General features: G+C 48.1%; 1 protein-coding gene across 6 annotated transcripts in view; it reads right to left on the bottom strand.

The window, feature by feature from the left end:
- Positions 1–13,167, bottom strand: part of IL1RAP (interleukin 1 receptor accessory protein) — a 119,924-nt gene extending 106,757 nt beyond the window's left edge. For 4 of the 6 annotated variants that reach the window (XM_087933737.1, XM_087933736.1, XM_087933738.1 and 1 more), the window contains exons 1-2: positions 13,029–13,167; positions 11,790–11,856 (exon numbers count right to left, since the gene is read on the bottom strand). In XM_087933737.1, the coding sequence (XP_087789863.1) occupies positions 11,790–11,823 (34 nt within the window). In that variant the 5' untranslated portion in view covers positions 11,824–11,856; positions 13,029–13,167. Of the gene's footprint in view, positions 1–11,789; positions 12,328–13,028 lie in introns of those variants that run through there. The other 2 variants (XM_087933739.1, XM_087933741.1) reach the window with 1 other exon arrangement.
- Between the last annotated feature and the right edge of the window lie 7,704 nt (positions 13,168–20,871).

Here is a 20,871-nt window from a genome sequence, read left to right as displayed (position 1 = left end):
TCAGCATGGATATTGCCTTTTTAAGACAAAGAATGAGTCCACAGAAGTTTGTATAAGGCAGCCATTAGAGGGCCTGTTTGTCTCTCCTTGTGTCCGATATTCATTGCAGAGTTCTCCGTGCAGAGTTAAGAAGATGGATTGCTTGTAAGGTATTTTGCCTACCACGTATATCTCTGTATATGTCTTGTACATCAGTGGTCCCCAACCTTTTTTGTGCCGCGGCCCGGTACCGGCATCACAAAATCACCCGCGGCCCGGTACCGGCATCAGCACGCAGGGCAAGGTGAGCCGAGCGACCAGCCAGCCAGCCGTCCCCCGCTTCTCCCCGCCACCTTCAACTCCTCCTTTGTACCTGTGTCGATGGGCTTCGCGACGGCTTTGGGATGGTCGCTCGGCTTGCCTTGACATGCGTGCTGAAAGAATCCTCGCGCCTTAGTTTTGTTCGAAGCCGCCCCCCCCCCCCCGATGAAACTAAGGCGCGAGGATTCTTTCAGCACCCAAACGCCGCTTTCTACCTGGAAAAGCTCACCGGAAGCACTTTTTCATCAAAACAAGATGGCGGCGCCCAGCAAACCGGCGGCCCGGGATAAATTGTTCCACGGACCGGTACCGGTCCGGGGACCGGTGGTTGGGGACCCCTGTTGTACATAAACCACTGTTAAATTGTCTAAGTCTCTGTGTGCTGCGTTTTGCTCCTGGGTTGTCTCACAAGGGCAGTCACGTTGCAAACGCTCTGACACGGTAGTTCCTCGTTTAGTGACCAAGCACGCTGCACTTTGTGAAACCGTGTTGAAGGCATTGCATGATTTTCCATGATCTCTCATGACTTCACGTGTCCTCCCTCTGCCAGTTTCCGTTATTCTGAGGGAAGCTGAAGGCAGAGAGCGAAGGGACAGACAGGAGATTCGGTTGTTGGTTGGGGTAGGAGAAGGAGTGGCAGAGTCAAGAGAGGAACAAGCCCGGAATCCTTGAATAGTCACAAACAGACTTAATCCAAACCCTCTTGAATGCTGTTAGCCCTTATCTAGCACCATAATAGAGACAGTCGTCGAATTACAACTATCCATTTAGTGAGTGTTCAACGTTACAATGGCACTGAAAAAAGTGACTTATGACCGTGTTTCACGCTTACGACCATTGCAGCATCCCCATGGCCACGTGAAAAAAATTCAGACGCTTGCCATGTGGCTCATATTTATGACAGTCGCAGTGTCCCCGGGGTTACGCAATCCCCTTTTGTGTCCGACAAGCAAAGTCAGCAGGAAAGGCAGATTCACTTAACAACCAAGCGACCAACTTAACAACTGCACTGATTCGCTTAACAACCGTAGCAAGAAAGGTCTTAAAACACTTAGCAACGGAAATGTCGGGCCCTGTTGTGGTTGTACGTTGGAGACTCCTTGCAGATGCACTAAATGTAGGATGTCCTCAACATACAACCATTCATTTAGTGACTGAAGATATGACAGCACTGAAAAATATGACTGGTTCTCACATTAAGTGCATTTTGCTCCACTGTATGACCCTTTCTTGCCTCGGTTGTTAAGCGAATCCCCGCAGCGGCTAAGTTAGCAACCCGGTCACTAAGTGAGTCTGGCTTCCCCCTTGACCTTGCCAACTGCAACCATCATAAGTATGAGTCAGTGGCCAATGGTCTGAATTTTGATCCCGTGACCATGGGGATGTGCCAAGGTCATAAGCGCGAAAAATTGTCGTGAGTCACTTTTGTAACTTTGAACCGTCACTAAACGAATGGTTGTGATTTGAGGACCGCCTGTATTATGGTGCCACCCTGTTTCCCCCAAAATACGACCTACTCCGAAAGTAAGTCCTAGCTTGATTTGTACATGTGAGCCCAATATAAGCCCTGCCCCCAAAATAAGCCCTAATTAAGACCCCACCCACTCCAGAACGGACGGATAAAAATTAAGCTAGGGTGGGGATAGGTGGGGGGGTGGAGCTGCCCTCCTACTCACCTTTGGACAGGTGTAGTCAGGCCTTGCACGCCCCGACACCTGCCTGGCCAGCCTATTTCTCCTGCAGCCGGCAAGGCTTTCCTGAAGGCCTCTGGAGCTGAGAACAAAGCTCTGGATCGATCCAGAGCTCCATTATGGGATGAAGAGGCCTTCAGGAAAGCCTTGCCGGCCGCGGTAGAAGTTCCTGAAGGCCTCTGACAGTGAAAAGGAGGCTGGGGGTGATGCCTGCAAGTGAGGTCAGTCAGTGGAGGACGTCCCCCGAAAATAAGACCTGGTGCCTTTTTTTGGTGGCAAAAAAAATAAGACAGGGTCCTATTTTGAGGGAAACACGGCAGATAAGGGCTAACAGAACTCAAGAGGGTTTGGGTTTAGTCCATTTGTGGCTACGCAGCGATTCCAGGCTTGTTCCTCTCACGCCGCCGCCACTCCTCCTCCTCCCGCAACCAACAACCAAATCTCCTGTCCGTCACGCCTCTCCCTGCCTTCAGCCTCCCTCTGAATATCGTCAGCTGGCAGCGGTTGGACGTGGGAAAACATGCGAGATCACGCAAAATCATCACGCGAAACCTCCAGCGCGGTTTCCCGAACCGCAGCCTGTGCGGCTGTGCAGCTAGCCGGCTGACCAGAGAGAGAGCCAACATTCGCGGTCCGGTCTCAAATTGGAGCCCAGAAACCAAGCCGGAAGTCCTGCAAGAGAAGGTAGGAATCTGTCTTTGGCAGGGGACAGAATTATTCCACTTTTTTTTTTTATTAATGATCTGGCTGACGCATGATTGATGGGCTGCTTATCCAAGTTGCAGAGGAGACAGAGAACGTGGCCAAGATACCCACGGCAACTACGCTAGACCGCAGGCTAATCTGGGCTGAGAGAGAGAGAGAGAGAGAGAGAGAAACAGCACAAGATGTCCTTTCCAGGGGGAGGCACGGAAGGCATTACGGTCCTCGAGATACAACCCCCACCCCGCCATTGGAACCCGGGACTTCCATCCCTAAACGGGGCAGTCATGGAGTCGTGCCTGAGTCAACGATCCTTTGCGTGTCGGTCCTGGAACAAAGTCAGCTTCCCCACTCGTTTCTCTGGGAGGGAACCGGCTGGGAAAATCAGAAATAGAGATTGCAAAATCCTGGACGCTGCAAATGTATTATTATTATTATTATTATTATTATTATTATTATTATTATTATATTTTAGCTATTAGCTTTATTAGCTTTATTATTATCAGCTTTATTAGCTTAATTATTAGCTTAATTATTAGCTTTATTATTAGCTTTATTAGCTTTACTATTAGCTTTATTAGCTTTACTATTAGCTTTATTATTAGCTTTATTATTAGCTTTATTAGCTTTACTATTAGCTTTATTAGCTTTATTATTATTATCAGCTTTATTATCAGCTTTATTAGCTTTATTATTAGCTTTATTACTATTATTAGCTTTATTAGCTTTATTACTATTATTAGCTTTATTAGCTTTATTATTATTATTATTAGCTTTATTATTATTAGCTTTATTATTAGCTTTATTAGCTTTATTATTATTATCAGCTTTATTAGCTTTATTATTATTAGCTTTATTAGTTTTATTATTATTAGCTTTATTATTAGCTTTATTATTAGTTCTGGTGTTGCTTACAGAAACGGCCTCTCCGTTAACCCTTATTCCATTCTGGGCAGGACTAGACTTCCTGTCTCAGGAACTTCTCTGGAGGTTTTTTTCCCTCCTTTGCTGGTACTTTGCTTGTGTGGAGGGACCATTCAAAGCTACAATGGCACTGAAAAAAGCGACTTATGACCCTTTTTCACACTTACGACTGTTGCAGCATCCCCACAGTCACGAGAAGCCAGGCGAGGAGATGCGTGCCTCGATGGGAGTGATGTTGAGTTGGCCACGCCCAGCCAGTCACATGACCACCAAGCCACGCCCACCAACTAAGCCACGCCCACAGAACCGGTTGTTAAAAAATTTGAATCCCACCCCTGCATAGGTTCACCATCACAGATCGAGTGCATCTGCTAACTGTCATTTTGGGGGCAACAGAACAAAACATTCCCAATATCGTGTTTGGCTTACTGAATGAAATCTATTTTTCTGGGGGTGCTTTTTGCAATACATCAGGCTCTAAATTAACCAAGCGTGCCAGTTGCACAGCATCCAAATTTTGACCCCCCACGACCACGGGCACGGGGCAAGGATTCCGAGGCCAAAAAAACAAGCTGTAATTCTCCTTTTTTCCAGCCCCATCGTAACTTCAAACATTGGCCAAGCAAATTGTTGGAAGGCAAGGACTGACTGCACAGGTACAGAAGGAAAATACACGGCACGCATCCACGTTGGAGGGAGAGCCTCTTGTGACTTGGAAAATTTCTATCTAAAAAGGAGTTTTGGGTCCCCTCCGACACAACACGACGGTTAGAAGAGTTAAACACGGTTCTGAGCTGCATTAGAAGAAGCGCCGGCCGCCAAGAACCCTCACGTTATTATTCCCTGCCTGGTCCTATTCGTGAGCCCTTCTTCTAAATAGGACGTCCCGTTCTGGTCACCCATGATGCAAAAAACGAAAAGATGTTGAGACTCTGGAAAGAGTGCAGAGAAGAGCAACCAAGAGGATTAGGGGATTGGAGGCTCCGAAACATATAAAGAATGATGGCTGGAACTGGGTATATCTGGTTTAATGAAAAGAAGGTCTAAGGGAGAGCATCTTCCAAGATGTGATACTGGATATATCTCCAATATATTCTGGTGCTTTGGAAAATAAGTGGACCCCTTCCACTTTGTGGCAAGAAGATATATTGGAGATATAGCCCCTTGTCACAAAGAGGAGGGGGTCCACTTATTTTCCAAAGCAAGATAAGAAGCCACGAAGGGAAACTCATCCAGGAGAGAAGCAACATGGAATTAACATCCTAACAGTGAGGACAATAAACCCGTGGAACAGCTTGCCACCAGAAATCATGGGCGCGCCATTACTGGAGGTTTTTAAGAAAAGACTGGAAAGCCACTTGTCTAAAATGATCTAGGGTCTGCTGCTTGAACGGGGGGTTGGACTAGAAGACCTCTAAGGTTCCCTCCAACTCTCTTATTCGGTGGAATAGCTCATTTTCCAGACATTGTGGGTGCTCCATCACTGGAGGCTTTCGAAAAGAGACAACCCCTTTTTCTGAACTGGTACAGGGTATTTAACAGATTTGGCAGAGTTGGATGGGGACTTGTAGGTCATCTAGTCCAACCCCCACCCACCCCGCCCAAGCCGGGGTCCTGCTTGAGCAGAAGGTTGGGCTAGAAGACCTCTAAGGTCCCTTCCAACCTTATAATTCAATGTTCCACCTTCTACAATCCTTGGGTACGCATTTCCCCAAAATTACTGCATTGTCCAGTTTGGGAAAGTTAACTGTGGAGCCAGGCAGATGTTGCTGAGGGCCTGAGAGGTCCAGCCAAGGGAAAAGCGAATTTGAGCTGAGAAATTATATACCCAGATTTAGATATATATATATATACAAGAAAGCCCCGAGGAATAAACCTTTTTCCATGGCTACTGAAAGTAGGACAAAAAATAATGAGGATAAGTTTGCGGCTGCCTACGTTTTTAGTTGGGTTTTTTTTTTGTTTGAATATTATGGAAAACTTCCTCATAGATAAAAAAGAAAAAAAAATCTGTGTAATAGCAGATCAGTTGTCACTACAGCCGGGTGTCTCAATCTTCTCAACTTTCCAAGGGTCGGACTTCAACTCCCAGAATTCCCTGGTTGGCTGGCAAACAGTGCTGGCTGGGGAATTCTGGGAATTGAAGTCTATCCATTTGAATGTGGCAAGAGAGCGAGAAACACAAAAAACATTATTTATTCTTCATCGTGAGGTTCTTCAGGCGAGTCTGGAAAAATCCCTTCAGTTGAATGTTAAATTACGTTATTTTTTCCCTTGCAAGTTTCCAAGGGTCAGACTCTATGACCTTTGGCTCTCCCCTCAGGGCTCCAACCCCATAGCTCTAAGTCAGGCCTTTCCAAGCAGCCGTAAACCCAACACCAGAGCCTAGGCATTTGACCAATATCACAACAACACATCTTGTTGCGTAGGGTGAAATTTAATCTGCTTGTCAGGTCTCCTCACCCCAAAAAGTTGTTAAAGCCTTTTTAAAAAAAAAAATCTGTGCTTTTCCTGACCTTTTACAGAATTTGACAGAATTACAATAGTTGGAAGGGACCTTGGAGGTCATTTAGTCCAGCCCGCTGCTCAGAAAAAGAGACACGATGAAAACCACCCAAAGGCTATCCATTATCCAAACGGAGCCCAAGCCACAAAATGAGCAGCTGTTCAGATGGTCCTCCACTTACAACGGTCTGTTTAGCGACAGTTCGAAGTCACAACGGCATTGGGGGGGAAAAATGGACATTTTTTTTCACGCTTAATGACCATTGCAGGATCTCCATGGAGTCGTCACGTGGTCAACATTTGGACGCTCGGCCACTGACTCGTGTTTATGACGGTGGCACCGTCTCCAGGGGCCACATAATCCCCTTTTGGGACCTGCTGACTGGCAAAGTCCAGTTTGGAAGCACCAGATTCACTTAACGACCGAACGTTAGCAGCTTAACCCCTGCACTTAACCCCTGTGGGAAAGGAAAGACATAAAAGGAAGCAAACCTTGCTTAGGAACTGTCTCACCTAGCGACAGAAATGTTGGGCTCGATTGGAGGTCATAAGTCGAGGACCCACTGTTCAATGACGAGACCACAAGCAAAGATAATAGCTCTACAAGTGGATGCATGATCCGGGTGACCCATTTCCAACCATAAGTGCAGAAGGAAAAAAAAATTTAAAAAAGGGAGGACGAAAAACTGGTCGTGAATAAATTTAATGCCTGGTCCCCAGGTTGCAATTTTGCTAGATTTTAGCTTCTCCCCACCAACCCTAAAATATGGCAGCTCAGGCTGTTTGCATGTCCTAAAAGCATCCCACGAGGACCAGGGGGAGAAAAGGGGGAGGGAGAACAACAGCCCCCACCCAGACTCGCTCGTAACTTGCATAACTGACCTGCTGCAAAGGCGGGTTGTGAGCTGCAGACTGCAGACCTTGATCTCACACAACCCAGGCGAGGCTCACACAACTCTCGCCCTGCGCAGCAAACGTGCCAGGAAATCAGAGGGGAGGGGCTGCCCACCACCACCATCCCCAGCAGGACCCACGGATGTCTGACATGGAGAAGTATTGGTTGGAAAGCTGGAAAGAATAGGAAGGGGAAAGGGAATAGAATAGAATGGAATGGAATAAAATAGAACGGAATGGAAAATACAACAGAACAGAAAATTGAAAATGGAACAGAATAGAATAGATATTGGATGAAGAAAAGAATAGAATAGAACAGAACAAAACAAAACAGAATAGAAAATAGAACAGAAAATAGAAAATAGAACAGAATAGAATAGAAAATAGAACAGAACAGAAAATAGAAAACAGAACAGAAAATACAACAGAACAGAAAATAGAACAGAATAGAATAGAAAACAGAACAGAAAATAGAAAACAGAACAGAAATTAGAAAATAGAACAGAAAATAGAAAACAGAACAGAACAGAACAAGAATAGGATAGAGTCTAGACAGTATAAACAGAGGCATAGACTCAAAATCTTGTGACGTATTAGTACTGCTTTATAAAGTCTTAGTTAGTAAAACCACACCTGGAAAACTGCATAGAGTTTTGTCACATTACAGAAAAGAGGTTGAGACTTTGGGAAAAGTGCAGAGAAGAGCAACTAAGATGAGTTAGAGGACTGAAGGATGAAGGATGGTTGAAGGATTTGGGTTTGGCCGGTCTAGAGAAAAGAAGGATTAAGGGGGGGGACATAATAGCAGCCCATAATAGTATCCCATATTTGAGGGGCTGCCCCAAAGAAGAGGAGGGGGTCAAGCTATTCTCCAAAGCCCCAAAGAAGGCAGGACAAGAAGCAACGGATGGAAACTAACCAAGGAGAGAAGCAACCTGGAATTAAGGAGAAACAGTGAGGACAATTCCTAGCAGTGAGGACGATTAGCCAGTGGAACTGCTTGCCACAAGACGTTGTGGGTGCTCCGTCACTTGAAGGCTTTCAAAAAGAAACCAGACAGCCCTTTGTCTGAAATGGTACAGGGTCTCCAGTCTGAGCAGGGGTTGGACTAGAAGACCTCCAAAGTCCCTTCCTGCTCTGTTCTGGTTGATCGAGATTACTTTATTTGGCCAAGTGTGTTTAGACACAGAAGGAATTTGCAGCGGCTCTAAAATGCAAAGCAACAGAGAAATAATCATGATGCCAACAAGACGGGTTATTGAAGCCGGATTCACCGAACAGCTGTGTTACCAACTCAACCACCGCAAGGATTCGCTTAATGACGGTGCGTAAAATGGGGCAGAACTCACTTAACAAAGGCTTCAGTTAGCAACAGATGTGTTGGGCTCCATGGTGGTCAAAAGTCAAGGACGGCCTGTGGAGAAGGAAGGGAAACGGGCCCTGCCTGCAGGCCTGACCTGCAAATAAAACTAAAAACTAATCCCACCTCTCGCTCCCTCAACCCCTCGCCCCGTCTCCGGCTGCCTCCGTTTCCCTATCTTGCCTTAATGCTTTTATTCGGTCTGCTCTGTCATTCTACATTCGACAATTTGAATGTTTTCTTCTAGTGTTAATTACGCTATGAGCCACCCAGAGTTCATTTTGTTTAAATAAAATTAATATGAAATGGGAATGGGAATAGGGATTAGAATAGAATAGATATTGGATGAAGAATAGAATAGAATAGAGAATAGAGAATAGAGAGTAGAGAGTAGAGTAGAGTAGAGTAGATTAGAGTAGAGTGGAACAGAATAGGAATAGGAATAGAATAGAATAAAAGAGGAGAAGAGAAGCGAAGAGAAGATAATATAGAATAGAATAAGAATTAGAATTATTAGAATTAGAATAGAATAAAAGAGGAGAAGAGAAGCGAAGAGAAGAGAATATAGAATAGAATAAGAATTAGAATTAGAATAGAATAAAAGAGAAGAGAAGAGAATAAGAATAGAAAGAGAAATAGAAAAGAATACGACAGGACAGAACAGAATTTTGGGCCAATCACCAGGAGACAGGGAGTTCTAGTCCCGCCTTAGGCATGAAAACCAGCTGGGTGACTTTGGGCCAATCACCAGGAGACGGGAGTTCTAGTCCCGCCTTAGGCAGGAAAGCCAGCTGGGTGACTTTGGGCCAATCACCAGGAGACGGGAGTTCTAGTCCCGCCTTAGGCATGAAAACCAGCTGGGTGACTTTGGGCCAATCACCAGGAGACGGGAGTTCTAGTCCCGCCTTAGGCAGGAAAGCCGGCTGGGTGACTTTGGGCCAATCACCAGGAGTCGGTGAGTTCTAGTCCCACCTTAGGCATGAAAGCCGGTTGGGTGACTTTGGGCCAATCACCAGGAGATGGTGAGTTCTAGTCCCACCTTAGGCATGAAAGCCGGTTGGGTGACTTCGGGCCAATCACCAGGAGATGGTGAGTTCTAGTCCCGCCTTAGGCATGAAAGCCGGTTGGGTGACTTTGGGCCAATCACCAGGAGACGGGGAGTTCTAGTCCCGCCTTAGGCAGGAAAGCCGGCTGGGTGACTTTGGGCCAATCCCGCTCTCTCTCTCAGCCCAACCTTCCTCACAGGGTTGTTGTGGTGGGAAAATAGGAGGAAGAAGGTGTGTTGGATATGTTCGCTGCTTTGAGTTATTTGTAAAAATAATAAAGGCAGGATACAAACACAGTAAATAAAAAATAAGATTATTTTTTTAAAAAGCAAACTAAATAAAATAAAAAGTAAAATAAAATAAAAACGAAAATAAAAACACAAAATAAGATTAACAATAAACTAAGTAATAAAATAAAATAAAGCAGAATAGAATAATAACTTTATTGTCACTTTGAATGTACACCGATCAGCATACATTAAAATAAAATTTCATGGTATACAGCTCTCAAGGGCTCGCCACCTCCAATATACACTATATAGAATAGAACAGAATTCTTTTTATTGGCCAAGTGTGGTTGGACACACAAGGAATTTGTCTTGGTGCAAAGGCTCCCAGTGTCCATAAAAGAAGAGAGACATTCATCAAGAATCATCCGGTGCAACACTTAATGATAGTCAGAGGGTACAATGAGCCATCGAATCATACTAGGAAACAGTCAAATAGGATATTGGAATATAGAATAGAATAGGGATAAGGATAGGGATAAGGATAGGAATAGTATATAGAATAGAATAGAATAGAATAGAATAGAATAGAATAGAATAGAATAGAATAGAATAGAATAGAATAGAATAGATATTGGAATGAAGAATAGAATAGAATAGAATTCTGTATTGGCCAAGTGTGATTGGACACACAAGGAATTTGTCTTGGTGCAAAGGCTCCCAGTGTCCATAAAAGAAGAGAGACATTCGTCAAGAGTCAAGAATCATCCGGTGCAACACTTAATGATAGTCAGAGGGTACAATAAGCCATGGAATCATACTAGGAAACAGTCAAATAGGATATTGGAATATAGAATAGAATAGAATAGAATAGAATAGAATAGAATAGAATAGAATAGAATTTATTGGCCAAGTGTGATTGGACCCACAAGGAATTTGTCTTGGTGCAAATGCTCTCAGTAGAAATAAAAGAAAAGAGACCTTTGTCAAGGATCAAGAATCATCAGGTGCAACACTTAATGATAGTCAAAGGGTACAATAAGCAATCAATACACCATAACTATGGCAGAATTAATGAATGAATGAACGAACAAATAAACACAAAATTATGTATATACCCATGTATATTACATTATAGTGTAATATATCACACACAGACAAATACACACACACACACACACACACACATATATATACATATAAATTAAATTAAATTAAAAAAAAAAAACAGTCACGGGTTGATACAGGACTGAACCCTAAAGAGACCCCCGAAAGGCGCAAAGGGGAAGACCCTTAACACAACCACAATAGCAACACGAGGGTCCCCCCACAGTAGCAGCCAGCAGCCTCCCACCCACCCACTCGTCCCCAGCCCAGAAGCAAAGCCAAGCCAGCCCAGGTGGAAATCCTTCAGCCAGGACACCCCAAACCCCCAGGGCTGGAAAAAAAAACACCCTCCATCTCTAAGGAGACCCCTCCCCTCCTACTGAGCTCACTTGAAGACCCCATCAAGGCATTCACACAACCGCTTGGTCCAACACTGGAGTTTTAAGGGAGGGAGGGGCAGAAACAAGGGGAGAGGGGGGCATCGGAAGGGGACGGTGAACCCACCTCCCTTAACCCCAGAGGCTCCAAACCCTGAAGCGACGGTGACTCTTCCCTGGTTCTACATTCGGCTTCTCCCAGAGATCGCCAAGCAAGGCACAAAATCCTTCCCTTAGGCGTGCGCACAACGTCCCTGCAAGGTTGACCAGGGGAAGAGGTCAAAGGGTAAAGGAACGGTTGGAAGGAGCACAAGTGGCTCAGTCTTGACTCGTAACTCCAACTTAAGCCTTTTTCACACAATAAGTTCCATCTGAAAAGACCCCAAAGCAGGGGGTGGCCAAGCTTGGTCTCTTTAAGACCGGTGGGTTTCAAAGCTGGCTGGGGAATTCTGGGAGTTGAAGTCCACCCGTCTTAAAGCGACCGAGCTTGGAGAACTCTTCTCCCCTATAAAACCACGCAGAGCCTATTAAACCAGATGAGCCACAAGCCACTTTTCCGGAGCCCCACACGGGAAGCTTTGCCCAACCGGACCGCCAGCCCCCGCCGCCTCCCATCGTCCGCAGCCGCCGCCACGGCGCACCTTTCCTTTTCTTACCTGGCGGAGCTGTCTCCGGGAGCGTCGGACGCATCAAGGCGAAGGCTCCTTCGGCGGCATCTCCGGGCTTGGAGAGGGGCGAGAGAAGCGGGGAGGAACGGCCGGTCAGCGCAGGCTGGAGCAGGGCGCGGCGGTCGGGGGGTCCGACTAGAGGATCTCGGAGGTCCCTTCCCAGCCGGGGCTGATGAGGATGTTGCTCCTTCCCGCGGGGACGCCAGGTTCAGCAGCAGCCCCCGCGTGCGGTTGTGGTGGACGACGGGCGAGCCCACCCACCCACCCGCTCACTCGCTCACCGCCGGCTGTGGGCGATGGGCGTTGTAGTCCCCCAGCCAACCCGCCGGCTCCTCGATCCCCGGGCTTGAAAAGAGTGGGGAGGGGAGAAAGAATCGGGGAGGAACGGCCGGTCAGGGGCAGGCCGGAGCCGGACGGGTTGGGGTCCGACTAGAGGACCTCGGAGGTCCCTTCCCAGCCGGAGCTAGGAGGAGGAGGAGGATGCTCCTCCTCCTCCTCCCGCGGCTCACGCCAGCTTTCAGCAACAGCCCCCGTTCCCCCCACGTGGGCGTTGTAGCCGACGGGCGAGCCCACCCCCACCCCACCCCACTGTGGACGATGGGCGTTGTAGTCCTCCAGCCAACCCGGCCCAATCAATCGCGCCGACAAGCCGCCGAAGTCGCCTCTACCAGCCGGTAGGAAAAAGCACCACCCGGACGAGGTTCCCCTTCCCCGGGAGAAACGCCGATCGCCCGGCCGGCCAGACCAGCTACAGCGACCGAGCGAGCCGAGCGACCCGAGCCGAGCCTCGGCCGCCTTCGGGAATTGCCCCACTTCCCCGGCTCCGGCCCCGCCCCCCATCCCCGGGCGCGCTGATTGGAGGAGAAGAGGAGGAGGAGGAGCCGCCCAGGACACGCCCCTCCCGCTTCTCTCCCTCCGCCCCGCCCCCGCCCCCTCCGCGGGGATAGGAGCGGGCGGGCAGGGGGCGCGTTGCGGCGGCGGCGGCGGCGGCTGCAACCTCCGCTGGTTCCGCCGCCGCCGCCGCCGCCACCGGTTGCGCCAAGCTGGCACTTGGGGAAGTCCGCGCGGACAAAGCAAGAGCCGGGGCGGCTTGGACTCCAAAGCCCATCGTCCGCAGCCCGGGGCGGTGGGGGGGGGAAAGGGGACGACGTGGGGACGTGGTTTCTCCCCGCCCCTCCCCTCCTTCCCGGGGAAGTGGGGGGGGTGGGGGGAGGGGTGGGAACTTGCCTGGGTAGCAGCGATGCGCTCCCGCCAACGGGTCGCGGCGGATTCTGGCTGAAGAATGCGCGATCTCCGGGGAACGCGTGTTTGTGTGTGTCTCTCTCTCGCGTGTGTGTGTGTGTGTAAGCACACACACACACACACACACACCGCCTGGCTCTTCTTGCCTGGCCGCCGCAACCGGCCCCGCCTTCTGGAGTTTGCACAACCCCGCCGCACTTCCCGGCCTCCACGAGAGGCAGGTCCGCGCTTTGGAACCAGCGGAGGAGAAGATCTCCAGGGAAAGAGGATCCCGCGCAGCTCACCGGCAGGGCCCCGAGGATCCTGGCGGGGTCACCCTGATCTGGAGGAGCGGGAGGGTTTCTGGTGCAGGCGTTTCGGGACCCCGCGAGGGAACGTCGTCAGGGGAGTGCGGGGTGCGGAGTGGAGGAGGAGGAGGATGGGGAGGGGTGCTGGGTTGGGTGTCTCTGAGCTTGGAGGTTTTCTTGCGGACGTTTCGGGACCCAGCTAGGGAACATCATCAAGGTTAGAAGGGGGGAGGGTTTGCAGGAGGAGGAGGAAAAGGAGGAGAGGAGGAGGAGGAGAAGGAAAAGAAAGTGGAGGAGGAGGAAGAAGTGAAAGGAGGAAGAGAAGAAGGAGAGGAGGAAGAGAAGGAGAGAAAGAGGAGGAGGAGGAGGAAGAGAAGAAGGAGAGGAGGAGGAGGAAGAGGAGGAGGAAGAGAAGGAGGAGGAAGAGAAGAAGGGAGGAGGAGGAGGAGGAAGAGGAGGAGGAAGAGAAGAAGGAGAGGAGGAGGAGGAAGAGGAGAGGAGGAGGAGGAAGAGAAGAAGGAGGTGGAGAAGGAGGAGGAGGAAGAGAAGAAGGAGAGGAGGAGGAGGAGGAAGAGGAGGAGGAAGAGAAGAAGGAGAGGAGGAGGAAGAGGAGGAGGAAGAGAAGAAGGAGAGGAGGAGGAAGAGAAGAAGGAGAGGAGGAGGAGGAAGAGGAGGAGGAAGAGAAGAAGGAGAGGAGGAGAAGGAAGAGGAGGAGGAAGAGAAGAAGGAGAGGAGGAGAAGGAAGAGGAGGAGGAAGAGAAGAAGGAGAGGAGGAGGAAGAAGAGAAGAAGGAGAGGAGGAGGAAGAAGAGAAGAAGGAGAGGAGGTGGAGAGGAGAGAGGAGGAGGAGGAGGAAGAGAAGAAGGAGAGGAGGAGGAGGAGGAGGAAGAGGAGGAGGAAGAGAAGAAGGAGAGGAGGAGGAAGAGAAGAAGGAGAGGAGGAGGAGGAAGAGGAGGAGGAAGAGAAGAAGGAGAGGAGGAGAAGGAAGAGGAGGAGGAAGAGAAGAAGGAGAGAAGGAGAGGAGGAGGAGGAGGAAGAGAAGAAGGAGAGGAGGAGGAAGAAGAGAAGGGAGGAGGAGGAGGAGGAGGAAGAGAAGAAGGAGAGGAGGAGGAGGACTATGGGCTCCTTGGTGCCTACCTGAAGTTGTTTTTCTTGCAGACATTTCAGGACCCAACTAGGGAACATCATCAGTGCTAGAAGGGAGGGGGTTTGCGGGGAGGAGGAAGATCATGCTTGGAGCAAAACAACTGTCTCGCTTAGCAACAGAAAATCGGCGCTCAATTTGGCCGTAAGCCGAGGAATCCCTGCCTTTACGGAGCCGCAGCCTCCAGGGCCCCCGTGAGCGAGGCAGGGAGGCCCCATTGAAGGACGCCGAAATAAAGGAGGAAGCCAACTCAGAGCCCAAAAGGAGGGATTTGCGTGACCCCTGGAAGTAGATCCCAGAAGTAGATCTTGGGAAGAAGATCCCTCGGGAGGGGAGGGAGGGAGCTGGCTCTCCTTGCCAGAAGGACGGAAAGAGAAGCTTGGACAGGCCCCTTGCCAGGGCCGCTCTCCCCTTGGATTCCTGCCCTGGCAAGGGTCAGACTAGATGGTCTCTGGGGAAACCTTCAACCTCCCCTCTTTCGCCTCGCACGATTCTACCCTTTCCATCACCCGTCTGGCCGGGCAGCCGAGCCGGAAGGAAACTTCATTCAAAGAAAGGAATGCGTAGTACACACGCACACACACGCACGCACGCACACGCACACGCACTCATCTCTAAAGAATTCGCCTACACACACAACACACACCCATAGAAACGGAAAAAAGGATCACAAACTGCCCTGTGAGTTTTTTTCCCCCCATTTATTTTAATTTTAATTATTTTAATTTGGGGAGGGGGGATGATGGACCTATACAGGTAGACCTCAACTTAACGACCAGAATTGAGCCTGGGGAATGTAGGACGCTAAGTGAGAAATGATTTTTTAAGAGAGTTTTGTCCCATTTTATAGCTTTTTTTTTCTTGCCCCTGGAATCGTTGCGGTAGTCCAATGAGCCCGTGGTTGTTAAGTGAATCCAGCTTCGCCCCACCCCCACCCCCGCATTGACCGTAAAAGGGGATCACATCATCTCAAGAACACAACGACTGTCATAAATGCGAACCGGTTTTCAAAGCATCCGGATGTCAATCATGTGATGCTGCCATGGTCATAAATGTGAAAAAATAGTCGTAAGTCTCCCTTTTTCTGTACCGTTGTAACTTTGAAATGGTCACTAAATGAATCGTAAGTCAAGGACTACCTGAATTTATCTCCCAGCATGTTTAAACTCCGTTCCCTGACGATGGGCCCACGACCTCCACTGGACGCTTTTCCAAGCTCCTGCCACAGGGCGTCCTTGACTTACAACGGTTCATTTAGTGATGGTTGGAAGCTACCAGAATATTACCTCTGATGCGTATTTCACACCTTACGACCACGGCAGCCTCCTTTGGTCATGTGATCAAAATTCTTGAAACCGACTCACATTATCGACGGGCTGGAGTGTCCCAGGATCCCGGGATCACCTTCCAACAGGCGAAGTTAACCTGGTTCAGCCAGATTTGCTTAATGACCGCAGGGATTCCCTTAACAACGGTGCTGAGAAAGATTGTGAAACGGGGCAAAACTCCCTTGATGATGGCCCTCACTTAGTAACATAATTGGAGGGGGGGGGAGGCTCAATTGCAGTCGTAAGCCGAGGATGGCCTGTATTCATTCTTTCTATGACTTTCTATAACTTCCCTCTGGTCACTTGGAGTTTCTGCTTCTCTCGTCTTTGGATTTTGCTTAATCCTTTTCTAATTAATTAATTTTTAATTAATTAATTGCATTTCTTGGTGTTTAATACACGTCATTTTGTCTCCCTGCTCTTAATTTTTGCTTAATGTTGAAAATGATGCCTTTGGGAACAATAATTCACACCCTTAATACATTATTTATATATGTGTGTGTATGTGCGTGTGTCTCTCTCTGTGTGTATTATATAATGTATATTTAAATATATTTAAATCCACTGTCCACTATCCACCTCACCCCATTCCTAAGAGGTCTGAAAGGGGCCGTGCATAAGGGCACCATCGTGCCTCCCGTCCCTGTCCTATTGTCCCCATTTATTCGTACCTATTTTCTGTATTCTTACTCATGTTTATACTTATACCTATTACCTTGTACGCGATTGACAAATCAAATAAACAAATAAAATAAAAAATAAAGGAAGGAAGGAAGGAAGGAAGAGGGGAGGAAGGAGATCAGGGAAGGAAGGAAGGAGAGAAAAGAAGGGAGGAAGGAGAGAAGAAGAGAGGGAGTGGGAGGAAGGAAGGAAAGAAGGAAAGGAAAGGAAAGGAAAGGAGAGAATTCCCATTCCTAAGAGGTGTGTAAGGGGCGTGCATAAGGGCACCATCGTGCCTCCCGTCCCTGTCCTATTGTCCCCATTTATTCGTACCTATTTCCTGTATTCTTACTCATGTTTATTCTTATACCTACTATCTTGTAAGCGATTGACAAAGCAGATAATCAAATAAATAAAAAATAAAAGAAGGAAGGGGAGAGGAAGGAGAACAGGGGAGGGGAAGGAAGGAAGGAGAGAAAAGAAGGGAGGGAGTGGGAAGAAGGAAGGAAAGAAGGAAGGAAGAAGAGAAAAGAATGGAAGGAGGAGAGAAAAAAGGGGGGGAGCAGGAAGGAAGGAAGGAAGGAAAGGAGAGGATTCCCACTCCTAAGAGGTCTGTAAGGGCCGTGCATAAGTGCACCATCGTGCCTCCCGTCCTGGTCCTATTGTCCCCATTTATTCGTACCTATTTCCTGTTACTTACCTATTTCCTGTTCTTACTCATGTTTATACTTATTCCTGTTATCTTGCAAGCGATTGACAAATCAAATAAACTCAAACCACATAAAAGAAGGAAGGAAGGAGAACAGGGAAGGGGAAGGAAGGAAGGAGAGAGAAGAAGGGAGGGAGGAGAGAAAAGAAGGGAGGGAGCAGGAGGGAGGGAGGGAGGGAGGGAGGAAGGAAGGAAGGAAGGAAGGAAGGAAGGAAGGAAAGGAAAGAGAGAATACCCACTCCTGTAAAGGGCCGTGCATAAGTGCACCATCGTGCCTACTGTCCTTGTCCTATTGTCCCCATTTATTCGTACCTGTTTCCTGTATTCTTACTCATGTTTATACTTATACCTGTTACCTTGTAAGCGATTGACCAATCAAATAAATTAATAAAAAAATAAGGAAGGAAGGGGGAACGAAAGAGAACAGGGAAGGGAGGGAGGGAGGAGAGAAAAGGGAGGGAGTGGGAGGAAGAAGGAAAGAAGGAAGGGCAAAGGAAGGAGAACAGAGAAGGGGAAGGAAGGAAAGAAGGAAGGAGAGAAAAAAGGGAGGGAGAGAGGAAGGAAAGGAGAGAATTCCCATTCCTAAGAGGTCTGTAAGGGGCCGTGCATAAGTGCACCATCGTGCCTCCCGTCCCTGTCCTATTGTCCCCGTTTATTCGTACCTGTTTCCTGTATTCTTACTCAGGTTTATACTTATTCCTGTTACCTTGTAAGGCTTACACTGTAAGCGACTGACACATCCAAATAAATAAATAAAACGTGGTCCCGTCCACCATTAAACCGTCTTTCCAAACAGCCTCCATGTTTCCAGTGTCTTTCTCTCCCCGCTTGGAATTGAACACAGAAGGGATATTTCTTCCAACACCAGGATTCGATCCCTTTGACCAGCTACGGATCCTTGTTTGAAAGGGACCAGGTTTGTTGCTGGTTGGGGAGTGACTCTCTTCGTGGCTTCCATCCTGCAAAATATTAAATTAAAGAACAGGGGAATCGGGTGCAATTAAAACCCCATCAGTGATTTATTCCCGCTTTCTCATTCCAACAACCCTGCGGAGTCAAACTGGCAAGGGGAAACTCCAGTAGGAGCCCGTATTATTTTAAATTAAACAAAGGCCCACTCCTTTCTCCCCAGCAGAGAAATAATAATAATTAAAAAAAGAGAAATTATTGTGGCCTCCAGATTTCCAACTTCTCCTCCTCCCCCCCTCCAAAAAAACCATTTGCTTTGTACTTTGGTGCTTTGATGAATCTGCTAATGAGCTTCACTCTTATGACGGTATCTCAGACAACACCGGAGATGCGACTGTCTTCTGGTCCTGCCTGGAAGGGAGGAAAAAAACAACAACCCAAAATTTAAATTCTCCATTTCCAGCTCCAGCTCAAAGCAGAAAAATTCGGTCTCCGGGTTTCTTTGCTTTGGTTTTTTCACTCTTTTTAATGGCCAAAACTTTAAACAAAGGAGAACAATTTTTTTAAAAAAAGGAAATGGAAACGAGGTGAGATTTTGCAACAGGGAAGAAAGAAGAATTAAAAAATAATAATGACAGAATGGCAAGAGTTGGAAGGGGCCTTGGAGGTCATCTAGTCCAACCCACCCCTGCACGAGCAGGAGACTCTAGACTGGACTGGTCTAGGCTAGAGTCTTCTACTTGAGCAGGGGGTTGGACTAGAAGACCTCCAAGGTCCCTTCCAACTCTGTTATTCCTTCTTTCCTTCCTCTCTCTCATTTTTTCTTTCCCTCTCCCTCCTTCCCTCCCTCCCTCTCTCCTTCCTTTTTCTCCCTCCCTCCCTCCTTTCCTCTTCCCTCCCTCCTTCCTTCCTTTTCTCCTCCCTCCCTCCTTCCTTTTCTTCCTTCCTTTTCTCCTTTCTTCAGTCCTCTCTCCCTCTGTCCCTTTTTTCTTTCCTTCTTTCCTTTTCTCCTTCCTTCCTCCTGCCCTCCCACCTTCTCCCTTTTCTCCTCCCTCCATCCCTCCCTCCCTTTTCCTCCCTCTTTGCTCCCTCCCTCCCTCCCTCCTTACCTCCCTCCCTCCATCCATCCATCCTTGCTTTTCTCCTCCCTCCTTCCTTTCTCCCTCCCTCCCCCTTCCTTCATTCCTTCCTTCCTGCCTGCCTGCCTGCCTTCCCTTCTTGTTCCTTCCTTCCTTCCTTCCTTCCTTCCTTCCTTCCTTCCTTCCTTCCTTCCTTCCTTCCTTCCTTCCGGGTGTCTTTCCATATTCAAACCACCAAGCAAATAGAACTGTTAAATTAAAGAAAAATCAATAAACAACTTGCCTCCAAAAGTTGTAAATGCTCCAACACTGGCAGTTTTAAAGAGGAGATCGGATAACCCTGTGCCTGAAATGCTATAGGGTTCCCTGCCTGCGCAGAGGGTTAGACTAGAAGACCTCCAAGGTCCCTTCCAACTCTGTTATTCTATTCTATTCTTTTAAAAAATTATAGGAAATAAATACATAAATAATAAACTTTGGACTATCCTGGACATCCGGGGAGACCCGGTGCTGGGTTTAGGAAACTCTTCTTTCTTGGAACAAGGGGAGGTTTTGTTCAAATTCGCGTCCCCTCCTTTTGGAGCACAGGCCCTTCCTAGTTCCCAAAAAAAAGAAAAAAAAAAGGACACCGAAGCCCATGTTCAGCCGGACGCCCGGATCCGCTCCCTTTTGACTGCTCTGATTGTCTGTGGTTGAGAAATGAAAGACAAGCTGCACCGCAGCCTCCCTGAACCATAAAAAACACCCCCTGCTCTCCACCATCCTGGAAATAATTTGATTAAAGAGCTTAATGACCAGCAACCAGCCTCAGAAAGCACAATATGCACCTGGCTAATAATTGGTAGGTTATATATTTCTGGAATTTGGAAAAAAAGGGGGGGGGGAGGGGGGGGAGATGCTTTCAGAGGCGATGGCGCCCTCTAGTGTCCAAAGCCGGGGTCTCCAACCTTGTGGACTTCAAAAGTTTATTGATGATTTATTTATTTTCATTTTTTTTTAAGACTTGTGGACTTCAACTCCCAGAATTCCCCAGCCGGCGGTTGTTAAGTAAGTCACACGGTTGTTATCTGAACCAGGCTTCCCCGTTCGTCTGGCTTCTCACAAAGCCGCAAAGAGAGGATCACCTGACCCGGCGATCGTCCTAAAGGGAGTCCTCGACTGACAACCACAATTGAGCCGAACCTCTCGGTTGTTAAGCGAGACATTGCTTCAGTGAGGTTTTTTGTCCCATTTGTCCATCCTGTCCTTGGCCCCGTCGTGAAGGGAATCGCTGCCGTTGTTCAGCTAGGAACACGGCTTCTCTGCCTGACTTTGCTCATCAGAAGGGTCCCAGAATTGGAACACCTGACCCTGGGGACAACTACAACCGTCATAACTAACGAGTCGGTGGACGAGCATCTGAATTTTGATTCCCGTGACCGTGGGAATGCTGCGGCAGTCGTAAGTGTGGAAAAACAGTCCTAAATCCCTTTTTTCAGTGCCGTTGTAAACTTTGAACGGTCGCTAAAGAAACTATCGTAAGTCAAGGACTGTCTATATACGCTCAGAGTGCCCCCCCTCATTTTGTAAGGATTTTTTTCCAGGGAGAAAGGCTTGGCCAATTGCTCTGCCTCCTCCTCCTCCTCTTCCTCTTCAAATCTCTGGGCACTTGCATGGTTGTGTGTCCTTCAGAGAGTGACAGGAAGGCAGGAGGGAGGGAGGGAGGGAGGGAGA

This window comes from Pseudonaja textilis, chromosome 4 (assembly GCF_049901715.1).
Source record: "Pseudonaja textilis isolate UNSWEBS1 chromosome 4, rPseTex1.2, whole genome shotgun sequence".
NCBI lineage: Eukaryota > Metazoa > Chordata > Lepidosauria > Squamata > Elapidae > Pseudonaja > Pseudonaja textilis.
This window is presented reverse-complemented; position numbering and strand designations above follow the sequence as displayed.